The sequence below is a fragment of the Anarrhichthys ocellatus genome, unplaced genomic scaffold (assembly GCF_004355925.1).
Source record: "Anarrhichthys ocellatus isolate YVR2014 unplaced genomic scaffold, GSC_Weel_1.0 scaffold3, whole genome shotgun sequence".
Lineage (NCBI taxonomy): Eukaryota > Metazoa > Chordata > Actinopteri > Perciformes > Anarhichadidae > Anarrhichthys > Anarrhichthys ocellatus.
Genome location: NW_022280033.1, coordinates 17,398,457 through 17,420,010, shown reverse-complemented (window position 1 = coordinate 17,420,010; position 21,554 = coordinate 17,398,457). Strand labels below are relative to the sequence as shown.

Sequence of the window (21,554 nt, the reverse complement as noted above, 5' to 3'; positions counted from 1 at the left end):
CAAAACCGTTTATCCTACCCACAAGATTTTCATCCCCATGGTCCTTGAACACATCGTGTGTGAGGAACGCTTCCGTCAAATGCTTCCAATTGTGATATTTCATGAAATCTTTTTACTCAACATGTGTCATTTAAAATCAAATAAACTTGCTTTAGCCTGATTCTGTAAAACTGACTTGCCTGAGACCAACAGTCACGTGACAAAACATTCTGTGAAACTTCAACTGGACCGCAAGCCACTGAGCACAGTGCATTGAGAAGAGGACAGCAGAGGTTGTAAGTAGAAGTTTAAATAGTTCAGTCTATACAGCACGTAGAGCCTCAAGTGTCACCTGAACATTGGTGACACTTCATTGTTCCAATTGTTCCATTGTTTCCATTGTTCCATTGTTTCCAATTTTTGCAAAATAAATTAAAAAACAAATTCAACTTGCATTCTCTCTGCTTCTAGCCATGATTGTACCATTTCCGTAGAGGTGCAGGATATACATATTACCATAAACAACAAGAACAGAGATTAATATCTGACAGGAGAGGGGAAAAAAAGGCTCCAAAACTGCTGAGGATATACAGTACATGAGACTAAAGAAGCCAGAACCATCTAAAAGTGGACCAGCAACACTTGCCGATTTTCCTGAAATATAGTCAGACATTTTTTTATGTCACAGCTCCCATTTTTTCCCTGAGATTCAAACTTCAGTGGGCTTATAAAGACAGTAAATGTTCTGTATTTGGCAGGGGGGGGAGTTCTTCTATTCTCCCATGTGTTGGGGCTCAGGGAGCTGCCTGGGATAGCATGAAAGGGAGAAACAGCTGCTTTTATCCACGAAAGCCTGCGACATGAACTCAGGAGGAGTTTTTTCTTTTCTTTCTCGCGGTGTCTGGTTTGCCTGCCTCAGCATCTCCGAGCCCGGAGCGGCTGCCGAGGGGTCCGAGGACGCTTTGGAAGTCCCTGATGAGCGAGAGAATAATCTCTGTCTATGAGAGCAGCAGCGACTTTCCTCAAATCCCATTTCACAGCGGCAAAAAATAAAGAAAGAATATTCTCTGAAAAAAAAAGAGGAGGCCTAATGCAACCTGACAGGCAGAGCATCCAGTGTGGGGGAAACGTTTCCGGCACACCTTGAGGATCGAGCTAATGCCGTGTGTTCTACCTGTTCTCTCCGGCAGCCTCCTCGTCAGACTTATGGCCTACTGTACCGAGGAAGCGATTTCTATGGCTTCCCATTTGATCTGCAGCAGTGAATAATACGCACACGTCATTAGCCGTCACGTAAATATGAATACGCTTGATTCTCTGCCCTTGAAGGTCAACTAAGGGTTGTGCCTCATACCATACATGACCTTATTTACTGTAAATCATAATGGCATAACCCACATAATTAGAACCAATCCAATTCTGCCATTTACTAATATTAGGGAAGAAACGAAACTAATATGACCAACAGTAGAGTCTATATAACTGATTTGCTTGCAACAAATCAAATTCTTCTCATGAAAATGCACCGGGGAACCCGTCCATGCGCCACTCTGGGGGCACCACTAAAAACAACAACATATTCCTTATGCCTTATTAAACCCGGCCAAGCTCAGCTGATTTGCACAATGCTCCTGAATAAGGTAATATTTTCATCAAATTGCTCCCCGTGCGCATACAGAACACACATGTGTTACTTTTGTGGCATGCGAATGACTGTGGGGATTCCTGCAGCGGAGAGGGGGAAGGGGCGGGGGGGGGGCAGCTGAGGGAGTTTGGTGAACAGAGAATGACATGAATCAATGAGGGGAGAGTGAGGAGCGGATTGGAGATGAGCGTACTGCCAAGTCGGGAGTAGAGACGGGTAAGGGAGAGGGGGGAGAAGGGGGTCCACGGAAAGCGTTACTCAGCTCTCTGTAGGGGTGGTGTTCAGCTGAATTAATCTGTTGTGAAATGTGCAAGTGCTGCCCGGGCTGACGCCTTGAGGGATTGGGATGAAGGAGTCAGCGTGGGGGGTGGGGGTGTTGGTGGGGGGGGCGGTTATCTGGGGAGGCTATGTCATGAAACAGGATCTGAAAAGGCGAATTCCCCCCACAGTGTTTGGAGTCCTTCGTTCCGAGCCACCCTGTGATCCCTGTACAGTATTGCTCTGTCTGAACCTATTCCTCCACCCACACATCCACCATCATTAGGCAAGCCTACGGGCCACAGAATGTAGAGCACAGAGGCCATCCTGCAGTGGTGGAGGTCGCTCATGGCTGGCCAGATGTTTTGTGTGCACTGTGTTCTTTTTTGTTTGTTTTTATATCCATATGTCCTAGCATTAGCTAACCCTGCTACACTGGATGTTAACCAGCTAACTAGTGAATGTGTTATGAGGTATCATTGCCCGACATATGCACTGCTTTTTGATCCCTTAAGGTTACTGTCAGGAACTTTTAAGTCTCAATTTAATACTGAAGCCTTTATATAACCTACATAAGTAAACAAGAACATCAGCGAGAAGGTTGCCTATATTTCTATATAGTTATTCTTACTGCTTGTCACCGGTGCCACCGGGACCGATTCTGGCGAAATCAGACGTAATCACGCAGGTTCACCAGAAACTCCTACAGATCAGATTCCAGCTGGGCCTTGGAAAGCCACCAGCCCGCCGCAGACAGACCCAGATCCGGCTTTGCCACCGCCTTTGACATGCAGGAATGCTCCACAACCGGCAGCAGCGAGATGAAGCTCTGCTCCTGGCCAGGAGAGGAGACGCTGCTGCCGGTTGTGGAGCGTTCCTCCTCCCACCGGAGCTTCCGACTGCATGTCAAAGGCAGCGGACGCAGGCCGTATCGCTGAGAGGTCTGAAATGAAATGAAAGATTTTGCATATTGTGGTGGATCCAGCCCTAACTAGTGGCATGTTTAACATCTGGATAAAAGTGAGCTCACTGAAATGAGAAGATCAAAATCAATCTCATATCAATGCATTCAGTTTTGAGCTGGAGCCAGGAGGCGAACAGCCTAGCATGAAGACTGGGAGCTGGGGGAAACTGTTAGCCTGGCTCTCTCTTTGAAGTTCAAAAGCTGACTGATATCAGAATCAGAATCACAATCAGAACCGTTTATTGCCATGTATGTTGAACATACAAGGAATTTGGCGTGACGGGAGGTGCAAACATTTAACAATCAACAACAATCAGTGCAAGTAGAAACATATTAAAATTTACAAGAGATATGAAATATGAAATAAAGTAAGATATAAAATAAATGAAATATAAAATAAAGATGAAATATAAAATAAAGTGAAATATAAAATAAAGTGCACAAACGAACAGATAACAGGACTATAAACAACGAACAGACGACAGGACTATAAACAAGTGAGATGTAAGTGTAGTGTAAAGTGTCGAGTGTAATAGAAGGGATGCAGGGGAGTGACCGGTGGGAATTTGTCCTGGGGTGACAGAGTCAGTGGGGGACCCGGGCTCTGTTAATGAGCCCGACTGCGGACGGGAAGAAGCTGTTCGTGTGGCGTGAGGTCTTGGTCCTGATGGACCTCAGCCTCCTACCAGATGGAAGTGGCACAAACAGTTTTTGTCCAGGGTGAGAGGGGTCGGCTACAATCTTCCTTGCTCGCTTCAGGGACCTTGAAGCGAACAAGTCCTGGAGGGACGGCAGATTGCAGCCAATCACCCTCTCGGCAGAGCGAATGATGCACTGCAGCCTACCCTTGTCCTTGGCAGTGGCTGCAGCGTACCAGACTGTGATGGAGGAGCAGAGGATGGACTCAATGATGGATGTGTAGAAATGCACCATCATTGTCTTTGGCAGGTTGAGTTTCTTCAGCTGCCTCAGGAAGTACATCCTCTGCTGAGCCTTTTTAGTGATGGAGCTGGTGTTCAGCTCCCACTTGAGGTCCTGGGATATGATGGAGCCCAGGAAGCGGAAGGACTCCACCGCGTCGACGGGAGAGTCACACAGGGTGATAGGGACATGTGGGGCTGCAATCTTCCGGAAATCCACAACCATCTCCACTGTCTTTCGAGCGTTGAGCTCCAAGTTGTTCAGACCGCACCAGGTCACCAGATGGTCAGTCTCCCACCTGTAGGCGGACTCATCCCCACCAGAGATGAGTCCAATGAGGGTGGTGTCATCTGCGAACTTCAGGAGCTTGACGGACTGGTGACTGGAGGTGCAGCTGTTGGTGTACAGGGAGAAGATCAGAGGGGAAAGAACGCAGCCTTGGGGGGAAACGGTGCTGATGGTCCGGGAGGCTGAGACGTGTTTTCCCAGCTTGACGTGCTGCTTCCTGTCAGACAGGAAGTCTGTGATCCACTTGCAGGTGGAGTCGGGTACGTGCAGCTGGGAGAGCTTGTCCTGCAGCAAAGACGGGATGATGGTGTTAAAGGCAGAGCTGAAGTCCACAAACAGGATCCTGGCGTAGGTTCCTGGGGAGTCCAGATGCTGGAGGATGAAATGAAGGGCCAAGTTAACTGCATCGTCAACAGACCTGTTGGCTCTGTAGGCGAACTGCAGGGGGTCCAGGAGTGGGTCAGTGAGGGTTTTAAGGTGAGACAGGACAAGGCGCTCAAAAGACTTCATGACCACAGAGGTCAGGGCGACGGGCCTGTAGTCATTAAGTCCTGTGATCCTTGTATTTTTGGGGACGGGGATGATGGTGGAGACCTTGAAGCAGGCTGGTACATGGCATGTCTCCAGGGAGGTGTTGAAGATGTCTGTAAACACCGGAGACAGCTGATCGGCACAATGCTTCAGGGTGGAGGGGGAGACAGAGTCTGGGCCGGCTGCTTTGCGGGAGTTTTGTTTTTTAAAGAGCCTGTTGAAGTCACTCTCCAGGATAGAGAGAGTCGTCACTGGGTAGGGGGGTGTTGGGGACACTGTGATGGGTGATACAGAGGCATGGGCCCCTGCTGGGATGGGGAGGGGGGTTCCTGGTGGTCTGGGGCTGGTTGATGGAGCTGTGGGGGATGGAGTCTGGGCTGTCCCATTGTCCATCAAAGCGACAGTAGAACTCGTTCAGCTCGTCTGCCAGGCGGAGGTCGTTCATGGAGTGGGGGGTTTAGGCTTGTAATTGGTGATCTGTCTAAGGCCTCTCCAGACAGAAGCAGAAGTCATTTGCTGAGAGCAATTTGCTGTCATTTGCTGTCATTGTTGTAACACACCCTGGTGCTTGATGGAACACAGCTGTCCTCACAGAAGCTGATATATGAAGTCACAGCCTGTGTACTCATCCAGACTGTTGGTAGCAGTCCTGAATACATCCCAGTCTGTGCAGTCGAAGCACGCCTGAAGATCCTCCATAGCTTCACTGGTCCACTTCTTAAATTTCCTCACCACAGGTTTACAGAGTTTGAGTTTCTGCCTGTATGAAGGAATCAGATGGACCATGACGTGGTCAGAGAGACCCAGTGCAGCACGAGGGACGGCGTGATAGGCCCTGCTGATTGTGGTGTAACAGTGGTCCAGAATGTTCTCCTCTCTGGTCGGATATTTAATAAACTGTCTGTATTTGGGGAGTTCATGGCTGAGGTTTCCTTTGTTAAAGTCACCAAGGACAATAACTAGAGAGTCCGGATAGGTCCGCTCCACACACAGTATCTGGTCGGCAAGCGCGCGCTGTGCCTCCTTCACGTTGCCCTGCGGCGGCATGTAAACACCGACCAGTATAAATGAAGCGAACTCACGGGGGGAGTAGAAGGGTTTGCAGTTAATGATAAAATATTCCAGATCAGGAGAACAGTGCTGGAGAATCACTGTCACATCGTTGCACCAGCCACTGTTGGAGTAGAAACAGATTCCTCCACCCTTCGATTTGCCGGAGACCTCCGTATCGCGATCCGCTCTGAACAGCTGGAAGCCAGCCAGCTGGAGCGCAGAGTCGGGTATCGATCCACAGAGCCAGGTCTCAGTGAAGCACAAAACGGAGGATGAAGAAAAGTCTCTGTCTCTCCTCACCAGTAGCTGAAGTTCGTCCAGTTTGTTGCACAGTGAGTGGACGTTTGAGAGAAATATGCCCGGCAGTGGTGTGCGGAATCCACGTGTGCGAAGACGCACGAGCACGCCGGCCTGTTTCCCTCTACTACGGCGTCTCACTGCATGGGCTAAGGCGAGCGCACCTTTGTCTAGAATGTCCAGTAATTCCACAGAAGTTAGCAGAAAAGTTGGGACTAAGTCCGCTGTAGTTGTACCCCTGATGTTCATGAGCTCATCTCTGGTGAAAGAGCTCCGGGTATCGCAGCATAAAACTGAATTATGTAGCTGAGTTGATGTAGCTTCGCTAACAATAAGCGATAGACTCCTTTCCCATTGACAGTCGACGAGTATGTGAGTACCTCTGCTTCTAGTCGTTATGCTAAGTTAATCATCAAACTCTTGAAAAGAAAAGCAAATGAAAACATTGTCAAAATGATGAATTATGATCTTTCAAGCTACGCGGTAGTGGATTTCGCCTTACTCTGGGACCACTGTCCACCTGTCCTGTTTTAATTGGCGGTTCGTTTCTGGTTTCTTCCTTTCATTGGTGACTACTGAGTAATTACAAGCGTTACTGGTGTTTTCATGCTTATTTCTCATACAGTATAGCCAGCAGTCATATGATGGGTGTAACAGTTTGACTAATTATCTTCATCACGGCGCAGTGAAGCAACCCAGACATTGATTGTTAATACTGTGACAGAGAGAGAGAGAGAGAGAGTGAAAGAACAAGGAGAGAAGCAGGCGCACAATAAGCAAACCAAAGGGCTCATTACCGAGAATAACAGAAGACTCTGATCATGACCGAAAGAGACGCACTGATCATTGTCTCCCGCTGGCACTTCCATCCCACCGAGTTCAGGGGGGGCCAAGAAGAAGTGATCAGCGACGACTGGCCAATTAGCACGTTAGAAGACGATGTTTACATCCACGGCATAATGCGTCTGTGCGGATAATGTATATCTGTTCCAAACGCCATGACGGATCAAGCACTCAGCCGACGTTCCTGTTTCAGCAGGGAGTCAAAGTGCTGATCTGCTACATGCGTTTGCGTCCATCTCCCTGGTAGATGATCACCAGAGATCACGTGTCTGTCACAGGGTTTCGCTGGCGTTTAGTTGATTAGTAGTGGTGTAACGGACCGCTGTCGATCCGTAAACGTATGGATTCCCCCTCGGAATAATTACACAGTTTAACGTTAACCATCACAGTGTGAAATAAAGTTTGACTGACGATCGTTATCCGCCAATATTCAGTCAAATCTGCGATCAGGACATCGTTTATGCTTTTCTAGTCGCTGATCTCTGATAATGTTACATTGTGAACAATCAATCCGTGTTGAAATTGATCGTAGGAGAGCTGGTAGTGTTAGCAGCACCGCTAACGGCAAAGGAACGGAGGTTAAGTTCAGTTACATTTTTAAGCGGTCAGGCTCTGTTCATTGAACATGAATATTGGGCGAAGTTCAATTATAACGTTGCATGATGTGTTCAAATGTAATCTCATGAAATGTAGTTTTGATGAGAAACTTGAATAAATCCAGTTGTTACAACAACAACATAAATAGATATTAGAGATGAATTATGAGCCGTTTAACTTCCTAACACAAGCTCTAAGCAGCTTATGATACGTCATTCAAATTATGACAAGATTTGTTTGAATCAAACATACAATCTTTTATTTCCTTATCATTATAATGCTGTGTTTTTATGAAGAAAAAAACACTATAAATTACTACAGCAAAGTAAAAGCATAACATTTAGAATGTTTGATGGTTGACTTCAGAGTGGTTGAAATTAATTTTGGGACGGTGGCAAAAAAAAAAAGTCTGGAGCCGTGTAGACCAGCTGCTATAATCAAACAACAAAGGGATTCGTATCTGCCAGTGAGGATCATCAATGTTCTGCAATTATAGCGGCAAAAAAAACCTGATTAGGGATCTGTAAGTCATATTTGCTCCCTTTTTTCTTTTGTACTGATCCGATCTGTGACTCTGATCTGTGATTCGATCCAAACCGCGAGTTGTATGATCCGTTGATTAGCTTGTCTTTAACACCAAATGTAATGTGAAAAAACAATGCGCCTGTCCATCCATTTGACAGATGGAGCTTGCCCCGTTCAGGGTTGTGAGCCGGCCGGAGCCCATCTCGGGGTGCGACGGGTCAGAGGCTCCCTGGACAGGGTGTCAGTCCTCATGGGCAGAGAGACACACTCGGGTGGTTTAAGCGTACCCTGCATGTGTTTAGTTTGTGAGTGGAAACCCAGCTGGTGCCGTCACATGATGAAGTGTGAGGCGGCACTGCCTAATCTGCAAGTAGACAAATATACACATAGTCATACCCTGCTTAAGCTACTTTACTACTAGTGTACATTCAAATATTCCCGCAATAGCCTATAGAATACACGGTATAATATGGCAGCTAACGTACAGTTCCTCCCGGGCTAATATAGAGGCATACATATAAGTTTATATTTAGTTTTTTTTGCGATTGTGTTGAGAGCGTTAGCTTGTTACTTAGTATGGCAGAGGCCCCTCCTCAGCTCGGTTGAGGGCATTCAACGTGTCATCTTGTTATTCTTGATAGACAGCCTGGTGAGCAGGTGTGTCAGGTGCTGTCAGCGTGCATCCTGGGAAACGGTGCACTCCACAGGCTGCGCTTTCATCTGGGTTGGGAGAGGGACCCTACAATACATAAATATGAGTGTTTGTTTGTGTGTGTGTGTGTGTGTGTGTGTGTGTGTGTGTGTGTGTATAGGTGTGTGTTTGTGTGAGGTTGCCAGTCACAGTCACAGCCTAAATGTCCTCTTGTGTTCACCACAATGCCGCCTTTGCACGAACATAACAAGGAGGAGTTGATCATATTAGTGGGATTCTGTGAGGGTTCAATATCCTTTTCTTCTTATTATTTTATTTTTTCCCCATTGTCAGGGCTCAGTGGATAGCGAGTGTTTTGGCAGGTATGAGAGCTCAGGTCTCATACCCGTCTGCAGGTGAAGGTTTAGACAGCCAAAAGTTCGAGAGCCTGGGGATTTGCAGAGATGGATAGCGTGAGAGGAGCCGGAAGCTCTTAGCACACATTCTGGTCGGAGATGCGTTTCATTATCAGATCGTAAAAAAAAACATCAAATATAAGTAGCTCTGTCGCTAACAGTAAGTGCTCAATAAATTTTGTTTTCTGTATTTGGCTTGAATGCTACTCCTTTTTTTATTTTTATTTTATTTTTTTATCACATTCCTCCCTCTCACATGTTTTATTTTTTCCCATTTCTCTCATCTCTGCCACGGCACAGACACATTCAGGAAAAAAAACCACACACGAAACCACTTATACAGTTACACAGATGCAAAACCATTTTGTGAATGTAATGAGGGTCACACAGGGCGACCCAGATTGATAATGCAGCATGCCGGCACTAACATAGCTTTCCCATCCGAGTCTGTTGCCTGCTGAAACAACAGGCTGCGAGCCAAGTGAGTGAGACTATATGCGGCACAGCAACAGTGCGCTGGGAGCGAGTTACCCCACAGTCTAAGCTGATTTGACACAGTCAGGTGAAACTAGTTATGAGTCTCGCAGAGGAGACTTTTTCAGTGCCTTTTTTTTTCTGCATTTTTTTGTAGAAGCCTGTGCGGTTAAGAAGTTTCGGCTCTCGGGCCGTGTGGTGCATTCACAGCCCGGCCTCTCATGGGGAAGACATGAAAAGGGCTTTGTGATTCATAGATCTGTGTCCTGTGTTTGTTTGGTCCATCCACCACCCCTCACTCTGGCCTTTAGTGGACCCTCTTGCTCTTAATACTACGCCTGTTACTCTGAAAATTGAATATTGACGCGGATGGGTTTGCAAAGGTGCTTAAGGGGGGCCTTGTGCGTCACTATGAAGACACCGTGGGGCAATGACCAAGCATCGGGATTTGACGACCTGGAAGTAACACCAGGCTGCCCTGACTAAATGTCCCATGAGGTTAACAGTCTTGGTTTTGTGTGAAATGTCTCGACAAATACTGAATGGATTTTGATGAAATTCCGCAGAATTAATCAAGGTCCCCAGAGGATGAATCCCAACGAGTGGCAACCTAACTTTTCATCAAGCGTTTCTGGTTTTAAATTCTTCAAAAAACGTTGAATGGATTGCCATTCCTGTTCCCCTCAGGCCATAATGAGGCTAAAATATCACTGTGTCCAATACGATAGTGTATGACTTAAGCCCTCCAAAACAAAAAGTAGAAACTCTCGTAATTTTCTTCAGTGCTTTTTGTTTGGTGTTATTTCGCAAATGTTAGCGTGCTAACACACTAACCTAAGCCTAACCTGTTAAACAGCAGCATGTTAGTGTTGTCACTGTGAGCATGTTTCTATGCTAACATTAGCATTGAGGTCAAAGCACTGCTGCGCCTCGGTACAGCCTCACAGAGCTGCTAGCGGTAAGTGCAAAGGCTGCGTCTCCCTACAGAAAGCAAAACTTACATGCAGCATTTTCTCATCAATAAATCATTGCATCCATCCTGAGACATTTCTATAATTAACATATACAGGGTCATCACCACCAGGAAGCAACGGCGTTCTACAGGGTCAGAAATAGCAGGAAAGCTACTGGATTGCAAAAGGAGGTTGCTTTATAGCACAAAACAAAGAGGGCGTTGCTTTTCTGCCACCTTATGACAAGAAGCAAAAGCGTTTATAGAACAAGACTGGCACGACATTGAAACTACTAATCATCTTGAGTCAAAACGATTAACTTGTTTACAGCAATTAACGTGCCGAAATTCATTTTCAGTAACACGCTGGTGCTTTAAAACGCGTAGCACTTTCTTCACCCTCGTGGCGATGAATGACTGAATGTGTTGGCATCTGATGAGTCTGATAAGAAAAGCATCTGGCCTCTGTGTTCTTGCTCTCCTTGTCACTCATTTGACGACGGCGGCGCACAAGTGACAGAGGAGACTCGGAAGCTCTGCCAGCATACGGAGATGAATGTTTCCTGCCTCTGCACATGGCCCGATCTGTCTTGCCTCTGCTCCTTCTTACATCATGGCACGTGCCTCAGGGCTTCCTCCACAGAGCAGGCGTTTCCGTATTTAGAGCCCGATTCATACACAAACACACACACACCACTGGGGAAGGCGCAATGAGCGTTCTTTTCCCCGCCGCAATTGCCAGCAATATAATCATCTTCCCACACTTCAATGTGCCTTTAAGGATAGCATTGAGAAACAACGGAGAAAGAAATATCTCATGAAATCGAATGGTAATTTTAAAGGCGTAAGTGAATGGCAAAAAAATAAAAAACAGAGAGAAGGGTGGTTTAAAATATCCTGAACCCGGTCAATCTGAGGTAACCAAATAATTAAAAGCAGTGTTTTTGTTCTCCTCTTCCTGCTGCTTTTCAGTTGCCATTTTAGTCTCCCACCTTTTCTCCCAGCCAGCATGGTTTCTAATATTTGCTGTGGAACTCAATCGACACCCTGCAGATTTCTGTGAACAGTGAGGCGCTCGTGAAGAGGAATCCGCCTGGTAAATGCACGACGGGATGAGGAATAAAAAATAATTTTCGTCTCTGTGTTTTTTCCTTTACCTCCTCTCGCTCTTTCCTTCCCCCCCCCCCCCCTCTCTCCCTCTCTCTCTCTCTGTCTGTCTTTGTTCTCAGGTTGTTAGAGAACTCGATGCTCAACGCAGAAGTGAAGGAGGGAGAGATTCTGCCTCCTACCATTCATAGGCTGATGAAAGGATACAACAAGTACCTCAGGCCTTTCTTTGACAGTAAGGAAACTGCAGACACATGCAGCCACGGACACGACAGAACACTCCCGGGAAATGTGTGTTTGGCAGAGAGCGAGAGGGGTTCAAATTGCAATTTTGTGCTCGCCTGTCCCTTCGGAGTAATATAGTCTGACATGCATGCATTTCAATTTACTGCATATGTATAAAATGATATGAAAAGAAGTTTATCTTTGATATTGTCCCATAAATCCTTTGGAAGTAATGAAATGGTAATAAGGAAACACATGCAGAAGAGAACAACAAACTCTGGTACGAAGCCTGTAAAAGAGTGCTTTATATACTTAAAATACTAATATCTGTATAAATGTGGACATATAACATTGTGAGCAGATCAGGGCTGCTAATACGTGTCATGATTTAGATTCCAATTTTTTTAGTGGGCGACTAATTTGCTTTCCAATAGAGAAGCAGAGTCTATCTCAGTGTTTGCTCTCAGAGGAACGATGTTATGTCATTCCACCGCAAAATCCCTCGCCGCCGTTATTGTTCTGGGCTCCGAGGAATCCGCCACAATGTGATTATGGTTTGTTTACTCGCTGTTTGATCTGTAATAGCACCTCGGACTTTACCAAGGCGAATGCCATTCAGCATAATCGCCGCTCCTCCCGCCTTGGAACGCGAGCTTGGCACAAATTGGCGGCAGAAGCACTGCGAACACACACATTCACACACCCACGCACATGTATTTGCATTATGCTCTGAGAACTTACATTGATTTTATACATTCCCTAAATGCTTCACGAGATATGGGACAGCTGTAGCGCTGTCAACACACACCCCATCTCTGGTGCTTTGTGTTTTCATGGCATTTCCAGCCACAAAAAAGTGAGAATATTTTCAACATTTTGGTGCAAGGTGCAGGTTTCACTGCCCGTCACTGTCATCCTCTGGCCAGACAGCCGCAGGCACAGCCAGCAGGTTCGCTCCATGCAGACAGTTCTGCCCTCTTACTCAAAACGTAATCATTAATTCTCATGCTGAAGAAGTAACCTGAAATGATTAGTTCGATGTTTTGGGTTATATGCTTATTCGTTTTCTTGCTGAGAGTTAGATGAGGTGATTATGTTGCTTTTTCATATGTCAGTGGACTAATTTGCCTCATCTTTGTAGATCTTTAGACCGCTATTGAAACAACAGTGGGCTAAAGCAATGTTTTAGTTCCTTGAAATAGCCCTGGGACAAAAATGACCTGGAACTTCTCGGTGGAAACCAGGCAGCAACCTCTGGTTCCGAAAAGTGAAGCCAGTGCGGAAGTAACCTATACTTGCATTTTCTCTAATGACCAGCAGGGGGCGACTCCTCTGGTTGCAAAAAGTCTGATTGTATAGAAGTCTATAGAAAATTACTCTACTTCTCACTTGATTTATTACCTCAGTAAACATTGTGAACATGAGTTTATGGTCTCAATCTCTAGTTTCAAGTCTTCTTCAATACAGCATAATGTTCATTTAGTAAATGATGGTCCATTTAGAGTCAAATAGACCATAAAGCAGAGTATGTTTAAGGGTGTGGCTATCTTGTGATGGACAGGTGTCTACCACAGCGTTATCCTGTCTGGGAGTTGTCTGTCATTTTAGAACTTAAACCCTTTGACAATGTGTTTTCTGTAACATTTTTGTCACCTAAAAATGTTTCATTCAGCATTTGGTTAGCTCCACTTTCTTGGAATACATCTGATTGCAAAAAACCAAGATGGCGACGGCCAAAATGCCAAACTTTAGGCTTCAAAACAGCAGTCCACAAACCAGTGGGGGACGTCACTGTGACTACGTCCACTTCTTATATACAGTCTATGGTGGAAACGCAACTTTTGTTGACACTGTTAGCTTGGCTCTGTCCAAAGGTAACTCAATCCAGACGGAAGTGTTTGGTTTTTACACTCCATCAACATCTTTTGTACATAATTCAATAAAACACATACAACATGTTAACAAGTGAGCTTTAGAGGCGCTGGTAGGTGGATTGTTTGCCTTTGGACAGAACCAGGCTAGCTGTTTTCCACAGCTTTCAGACTATTTGCTAAGCTAAACTTAGCTAAGCGGATGCTAACCATCCATCCATCCATTTTCCTCCGCTTATCCTGGGTCGGGTCGCGGTGGCAACAGGCCAAGCAGGCTGACCCAGACTTCCCTCTCACCGGCAACATGTTCCAGCTCATTCTGGGGGATCCCAAGGCATTCCCAGGCCAGCTGGGAGATGTAATCCCTCCAGCGTGTTCTGGGTCTTCCCCGGGGTCTCTTCCCAGTTGGACGTGCCTGGAAAACCTCCAGTGGGAGGCGTCCAGGAGGCATCCTAATTAGATGCCCGAACCACCTCAGCTGACTCCTTTCGACGCGAAGGAGTAGCGGCTCGACTCCAAGCTCCCTCCTGATGACCGAGCTCCTTACCCTATCTCTAAGGCTGAGCCCGGCCACCCTACGGGGGAAGCTCATTTCGGCCGCTTGTAGCCGCGACCTTGTCCTTTCGGTCACGACCCAGAGTTCGTGACCATAGGTGAGGGTAGGAACGTAGACCGAGTGGTAAATTGAGAGCTTTGCCTTCCGGCTCAGCTCCCTCTTCACCAAGACGGTCCGGTGCAGCGCCTGCTTTACTGCTGCAGCTGCACCGATCCGTCTGTCGATCTCCCGCTCCATCTTACCCTCACTTGTGGACAAGACCCCGAGATACTTGAACTCCTTCGCTTGAGGTAGGCACTCCGTCCCCACCTGGAGGGAGCAATCCACCGGTTTCTGGCAGAGCACCATGGCCTCAGATTTGGAGGTGCTAACTCTCATCCCCGCCGCTTCACACTCGGCTGCAAACCGCCCCAGTGAATGCTGGAGGTCACGATCCGAGGAGGCTAACAGGACCACATCATCTGCAAACAGCAGAGAGGCGATCCCGAGACCCCCGAACCTGACGTTCTCCACCCCCCGGCTGCGCCTAGATATCCTGTCCATGAAAGTCACGAACAGGACCGCGGATGCTAACCTTGGCTTCATATTTATAGTACAGACATGAGTCATATAGATCCATCCATCCATCCATTTTCCTCCGCTTATCCGGGGTCGGGTCGCGTTGGCAACAGGCCAAGCAGGCTGACCCAGACTTCCCTCTCACCGGCAACATGTTCCAGCTCATTCTGGGGGATCCCGAGGCATTCCCAGGCCAGCTCCATGAAAGTCACGAACAGGACCGGAGACAAAGGGCAGCCCTGGCGGAGGCCAACACCCACCGGGAACGTGTCTGACTTATTGCCGAGAATGCGGACACAGCTCCTACTGCAGTCGTACAGAGACCGGATCGCCCGTTGTAATGGGTCCGGCACCCCATACTCCCGCAGCACCCCCCACAAGAACCCCCGAGGGACCCGGTCGAAAGCCTTCTCCAAGTCCACATAACACATGTAGACTGGTTGGGCAAACTCCCAGAACCCCTCCAGTAGTCTTGCGAGGGTAAAGAGCTGGTCCACTGTTCCACGGCCGGGACGGAATCCGCATTGCTCCTCTTGTATCTGAGATTCGACAAACGGTCGGAGCCTCCTTTCCAGCACCCTGGCATAAGCCTCCCCCGGGAGGCTGAGTAGTGTGATACCCCGGTAATTCGAGCATACTCTCCGGTCCCCCTTTTTGAAAATGGGAACCACCACCCCGGTCTGCCAGTCCATGGGCACTGATCCCGACCCCCATGCGACATTGAAGCGGCGTGTCAGCCAGGACAGTCCAACTATGTCCAGCGCTTTCAGCATCTCAGGGCGGATCTCATCCACCCCTGGCGCCTTGCCACCAAGGAGCTTTTTGACTACCTCAGCGGCCTCTGCCAGGGATATGGGTGAGCCTCCCCCTAGATCTTCAGGCGCTGCCTCCTCTGCAGAGGACATGTTGATCGGGTTTAGGAGTTCCTCAAAGTGCTCTTTCCACCGCCCGACGATGTCCCCTGTCCGGGTCAGCAGTTACCCCCCCTGCTGAGAACAGCCTGGGGTAAGCCCTGCTTTCCTTTCCTGAGCCGTCGGATGGTTTGCCAGAACCTCCTTGAGGCCAACCGAAAGTCCTTCTCCATGGCCTCCCCGAACTCCTCCCATGCCCGAGTTTTAGCATTCGCGACCACCGCAGCTGCAGCCCTTCTGGCCTGCCGGTACCTGTCAGCTGCTTCGGGAGACCCCTGGGCCAACCAGGCCTTGAAGGTCTCCTTCTTCAGCTTGACGGCTTCCCTCACCTCCGGTGTCCACCACCGGGTTCTCGGGTTGCCGCCACGACAGGCACCGATGACCTTCCGGCCACAGCTCCTAGCAGCCGCGTCCACAATAGAGGCTTTGAACATGGTCCATTCGGATTCCATGTCCCCAACCTCCCTCGGGATGTGAGAGAAGTTCTTCCGGAGGTGGGAGTTAAAGACCTCCCGGACAGGGTCCTCCGCCAGACGTTCCCAGTTCACCCTCACTACACGTTTGGGCTTGCCGGGTCTTTCCAAACGGTTCCCCTGCCATCTGATCCAACTCACCACCAGGTGGTTATCAGTTGACAGCTCTGCTCCTCTCTTCACCCGAGTGTCCAAGACATACGGCCGCAAATCAAATGATACGATTACAAAGTCGATCATTGATCTCCGGCCTAAGCTGTTCTGGTACCAGGTACACTTATGAGCCACCTTATGTTCGAACATGGTGTTCGTTATGGCCAAACCGTGGCAAGCACAGAAGTCCAATAACACCATTCGGGTTCAGATCGGGCAAGCTGTTCCTCCCAATCACCCCCCGCCAGGTTTCTCCATCATTGCCCACGTGAGCATTGAAGTCCCCCAGGAGAACTATGGAGTCGGTAGGTGGCGCCCTTTCCAGGACCCCTCCCACCGACTCCAAGAAGGCCGGATACTCTGAACTGCTGTTTGGTGCATAAGAACAAACCACAGTCAGAGCCTTGCTCCCCACAACCCGTAGGCGCATGGAGGTGACCCTCTCATTCTCCGGGGAGAACTCCAACACAGCGGCGCTCAGCCGGGGGCTCGTGAGTATCCCCACTCCCGCCCGGCGCCTGTCACCCTGGGCAACTCCAGAAAAGGACAAAGTCCAACTCTCTGCCTTGGGAGGAGACCCTACCAGGGGCTAATGCCCCGGACAACATAGCTCCCAGGATCACTGAGCCACTCAAACTCCTCCACCACGTTAAGGTGGCGATTCGCGGAGGAGGTCATATAGATCGTCTTATCTTATCTCATCAGAAATCGCAGAAAGCATATTTCCCAAATATCTGCAGTATGACAACAGACTCATTAGCCTCTCACAGAAACGAAGATTGATAAGAGAGAAGGAAAATGGGAAGATGAAACATAAGAGAGCAACGAAGTTACCCCTCTTTGATGGTGAGCCATCGAGAACTAATTCCCTCAAGGGGGTTCACACTCGACAGACTGCAGCTGCTGATGTGCCAGCGATGTGGGGTCTTTAGCATTTTAAATGTGCTGTCCTTAAAGAAACTGTCATTATACAACACTGTAGATCCCTGTGCATTCTCAATATACCCTGCTGTGTCATATAACTCACCCAGTCACATGTACAGTCGTAGCCATCTGTATGTATGCATGGACACTCAGACATATATTCAATGGTGGGGATTATGCAGTAGATGACACGATCAGCAGTTTATTAGTGGTTTCTTTCTTTGTTTCTAGATGGTCCTGTAACAGTGGGTATGAGCCTGGACATTGCCAGCATTGACACTATCTCAGAGATCAACATGGTAAGACAATATTTTTATATGCTAATCACTCACTTTTTTATCAGCCGTCCAATCCCATTGGAGGAGTGGCGAGACAACTAGCCTTCTGATTAAACCAGGCTCTGTCTAAATAGGCTTGCCCGCTGAGATGTTTCCTCACACGCAAAATCTCATGGGCCCATCACTATACATAATGTCAAAACCAGAACAGACTTGCTGATGTGAAGCAATGCTGTGGATTACTACAGAGGGAGCTTAGGGACCTGACGCCATTAATACCAAACAATGCAAAAAGAAGAAAAAAAAGGCACAAGCTGACTAATGAAATACAGGTTCTCAAAAGAAAGCTTGGTTTGCAAAAACGTCACTTATTTGTCAGCGTATTTGTGACACGCTTGTTAAAGTAGTCCATTAGCTCTGTTGTGACCTCTGAGCCCCCCCCATCCCACAGGACTACACCGCCACCATATTCCTCCGCCAGCGCTGGACGGACGAGCGCTTGGTGTTCGAGGGCAACAAGAGCCTGAGCCTGGACGGGCGGCTTGTGGAGCTGCTCTGGGTCCCCGACACCTTCATCGTGGACTCCAAGAAGTCCTTCCTCCACGACATCACCGTGGAGAACAGGCTGATACGCATCTTCCCCAACGGGACCGTCCTTTACGCGCTGAGGTGGGAATAAAGCACAAAGCTCAGTGCTTTATTGCTTGTTGCTTTGGTTTGTTTGCTCCAACAGATGACGCAAAGGAGGCAAGGGGAACGGAGGATAAATTGGCTGAGGGAGGAAGTGCGGGTTGAATTTGTAGATAATACGATTGCAAGGCAGAGAGTTGTGTCAATTATATTACTTGGGCGTGATCTGTCAATACAATGAGCGGTGGGCCATCGAAGCAACGGCGAGTCCCGTTTCGCACCTTCCCCAGCGTTGATTGCTCTGTGTGCGAGGTGCTTAGCATCTGACGAGCTCTTGGCGAGCCTCTCGCCTTGACTTTCTGATTAGACGTTGTGCCAAGCAGGCAGGTTATAGATAGAAGGGTTAAAGATGATCCAGCAAGTGGATTTGTTTGGCTCTTTTAAGCCCGCGATAATGGGATTTACACATCCCACTGCTTCTATGTTGCGAGCTTTAACCTCAGCCTGTCTGTGAATTGATTTGACTTTGCCCCCCCCCCCCCCCCCCTACCCCAAACAGTCCGTTGTTGCGCCTGGAGCTCAGCGGTGCTGAACTGCATACGAGTTATGTCGTCGTTACACAATGAGAAAGAGAGGAAGTGAGTACATGGGAGACATTCTAGCTAGTTCTAATGGCAACTCTGTAACTATCATGGGGGGGGGGTAGAAATGTACGTGGGCGGCATGTTAGAGTAAATTGGGTTGGGTATTCAGGTCTCGCCTCAGTCTGGCCTCACAGTTAATCATGTCTCCCTACACTGTAAACATCAACAGGGCCCTGCATCGCTTTCTGGAGTGCGAACATGCTCGTCTGTGACTTTTGATTCATGCTTTCATTTCTAACAAGTGCGTGATATTGTTATATGCAGTGTGACGTGTGTTGATTTATGGTGTGTGTGTGTGTGTGTGTGTGTATGCGTGTGTGTGTGTGTGTGTGGGTGTGTGGCCTAGTCTTCACGGACCTTTGCCTCCGTACAGAGAACTGCACAGATTCCGGGCTTTTACCCTGACAGAGGAAATGTGGAGGGTGAGGCGTCACAGTCAGAGAGTCGAGCCTAGTCAGAGAAAAACAAGCCGAAATAAATGTAGTGAAGTTAGGGATGGCCACCTCGGGGGAATTTAGGGCTGTGAAGAGGGACAGAGCCAAGAGTGAGAAATGCGAGGTGTTGAGGACACCTCAACACCTCGCCGGGGGGTGGGGGGTGGGTGGGGGGGGTACATGAGAAAGCACTGAGGCCATCGGAGCAGTTGAGCAGTCAAAATTACCGTATTCTACTTTTATGGTTGACGAGGGTCCAGTTTGTGTCTCTGATGAAAAATATGAAGCCAGAAATCAGATATTTTTTAAGGGGCCCCCTCCGGTTATTTTTCCTTTTATAAGTCAATGTGCTACAGCTTATTGGTGTAGAGAAGTTTAAACAATATAAATTATTCAATACAGAAAATCAGTGTCCCTTTGCCTGGTTATGAATCGTGATTATGTATGACATTTCAAAGAAATTATTTTAATCTTTTAGCAAAGTGTTATTCTAAAGTGCAGACTCCTAAGTGTGAAGCATGGATTGAAGTTAAACCCAAACTACCCTCCCTAATTACTCCATCAGCCAATAGGAAGCCTCCAGACATGATGAGTCATGGCTGCGTCACATCGATCACCAGAGCTTCATAACACTGTCCATCATTAGATGTATCAAACACTTCCATGTTTGATACATTTTCTCATAGACTTCTATACAATCAGACTTTTTGCAACCAGAGGAGTAGCCCCCTGCAGGCCATTAGAGAATATGCAAGTATAAGGCACTTCCGCATTGGCTTTCCTTGTAATACTACTTTGATTTTTTTCTAGGATCACCACCACTGTGGCTTGCAACATGGATCTGACCAAGTATCCCATGGACAAGCAGACCTGCACGCTGCAACTGGAGAGCTGTAAGGACACTTCGCACTTAATAAAGAGAAACCCAAGTGTGCAGCGTCAAGCTGTGGCAGTGACTTGGTGGGTGGGCACGATGTCAAATGAATCTGATCAAACCGAAGGATCAAACGGATCACTTTCTCTCATCTTCTAAACTGCTGGTGTGTGTGTGTGTGTGTGTGAGAGACTGCGTGCTTATTTCACACAGTGGATCAAATAGCAGGGGCAATTCCGGTCACGATGGAGTATTGTCCCTGTGTGGGTTCGTCTGTCATAAATTACCGTCATGAGCATTGGAAAATTGTCTACACTTTAAAGGAACAGCTAGGGAAGCTACCCTGCTCCCAGTCTTTATGCTAAGCTAAGCTAATGGGCTCCTGAAGAATACACGTGATGTGATCTGGCAACCGATCCTCATAAAGTGGTTCGTATGATGTCTTACGAAAAGATACCGCTCATTTTTTGTGCGTTTTCCCACAAGAGCCAGCAACATGTGTTTCAACTTACGCTAAGTTGAGGCAACAAAACTACTTAGTTCGGTTTCGGAAAAGATCATTTGAATTAAAATAACCACGGAAGTGCTGTAACTGAAGTACGCAAGTTATGGGTCAAATAAATAAACCTTGACATCTCGTTTCCTATGGGTAACAAACAGCGGTCTCCTGGGTCAAAGACCGCTGTTTGTTGGACCCATTCATCGCCCTCCCTTACCGCCCTGTGTGGCCTTTATACTTCCTCATATCTGCGAATTGCGGATTATACACGTTATTTTTCGTAGGTATAGCTACTAACGCTGATGAGAACAGCCTGGATTCGGTGAGGTGTTTACACATATTTTTTTTTTGTTTACAACAAAATTTCCCTGCAGCACCTCTAATGCACAGATATCAATCTTCTAACTTTCAGACCAAATACGTGTTTCCAAAAATGTCGATATTAGTCCTTTAATGATCCAACTATGCTTTTTAAAGCAATTTATTTTCATGACATTGACAGTGATTTGTCTTATTTTGACATGCTGTCAATGGTTTCAAATGGAAATGCGGTGGCAGTATGTTTATAAGTAAAGCAAATTGCAATTACGATTGAGTAACATGGATGGATTCTTTTTTTTTGGGCCTTAGCAAGGGGTGGAAGGAAGAAAATCTCCCCCCCCCCCCCCCCCTCCCTTTCTGCTTCCTTAGCCTCCATCCCTCATCTGCCGTATTGCTTCCCAGCTTGCTTTTGCTCTGTGCTATTAAATGACAGCCAGCCAGCCTAAGCTAAGTCTGATCCCTGCCAGAAGCCCACCAGGACCTCGGTGCCAAATAAAACATTTAATGGCAGCTCCAGTCAACTCCGGTCCCACTTAGCAGACAAAAAGACATCTGGAGGTTAAAGTTAGGTAACTGAGAGGATGATGGATCCTTCCTCCGCTCAGCTCAATAATTTCACATTAAATATCTGCATCTCTCTCTCTCTCTCTCTCTCTCTCTCTCTCTCTCTGTCTCTCCCACCCTCTCCTACAATCTCTCTCTCTCTCTCTCTCTCTCTCTCT

General features: G+C 47.6%; 1 protein-coding gene across 2 annotated transcripts in view; it reads left to right on the top strand.

Annotated features, from left to right (window-relative positions):
* Positions 1–21,554, top strand: part of LOC116398542 (gamma-aminobutyric acid receptor subunit pi) — a 74,975-nt gene that overhangs the window by 44,409 nt on the left and 9,012 nt on the right. For both annotated transcript variants that reach the window (XM_031874938.1, XM_031874928.1), the window contains 4 exons: positions 11,604–11,716; positions 17,384–17,451; positions 17,882–18,099; positions 19,949–20,031. In XM_031874938.1, the coding sequence (XP_031730798.1) occupies positions 11,604–11,716; positions 17,384–17,451; positions 17,882–18,099; positions 19,949–20,031 (482 nt within the window). The remainder of the gene's footprint in view (positions 1–11,603; positions 11,717–17,383; positions 17,452–17,881; positions 18,100–19,948; positions 20,032–21,554) is intronic.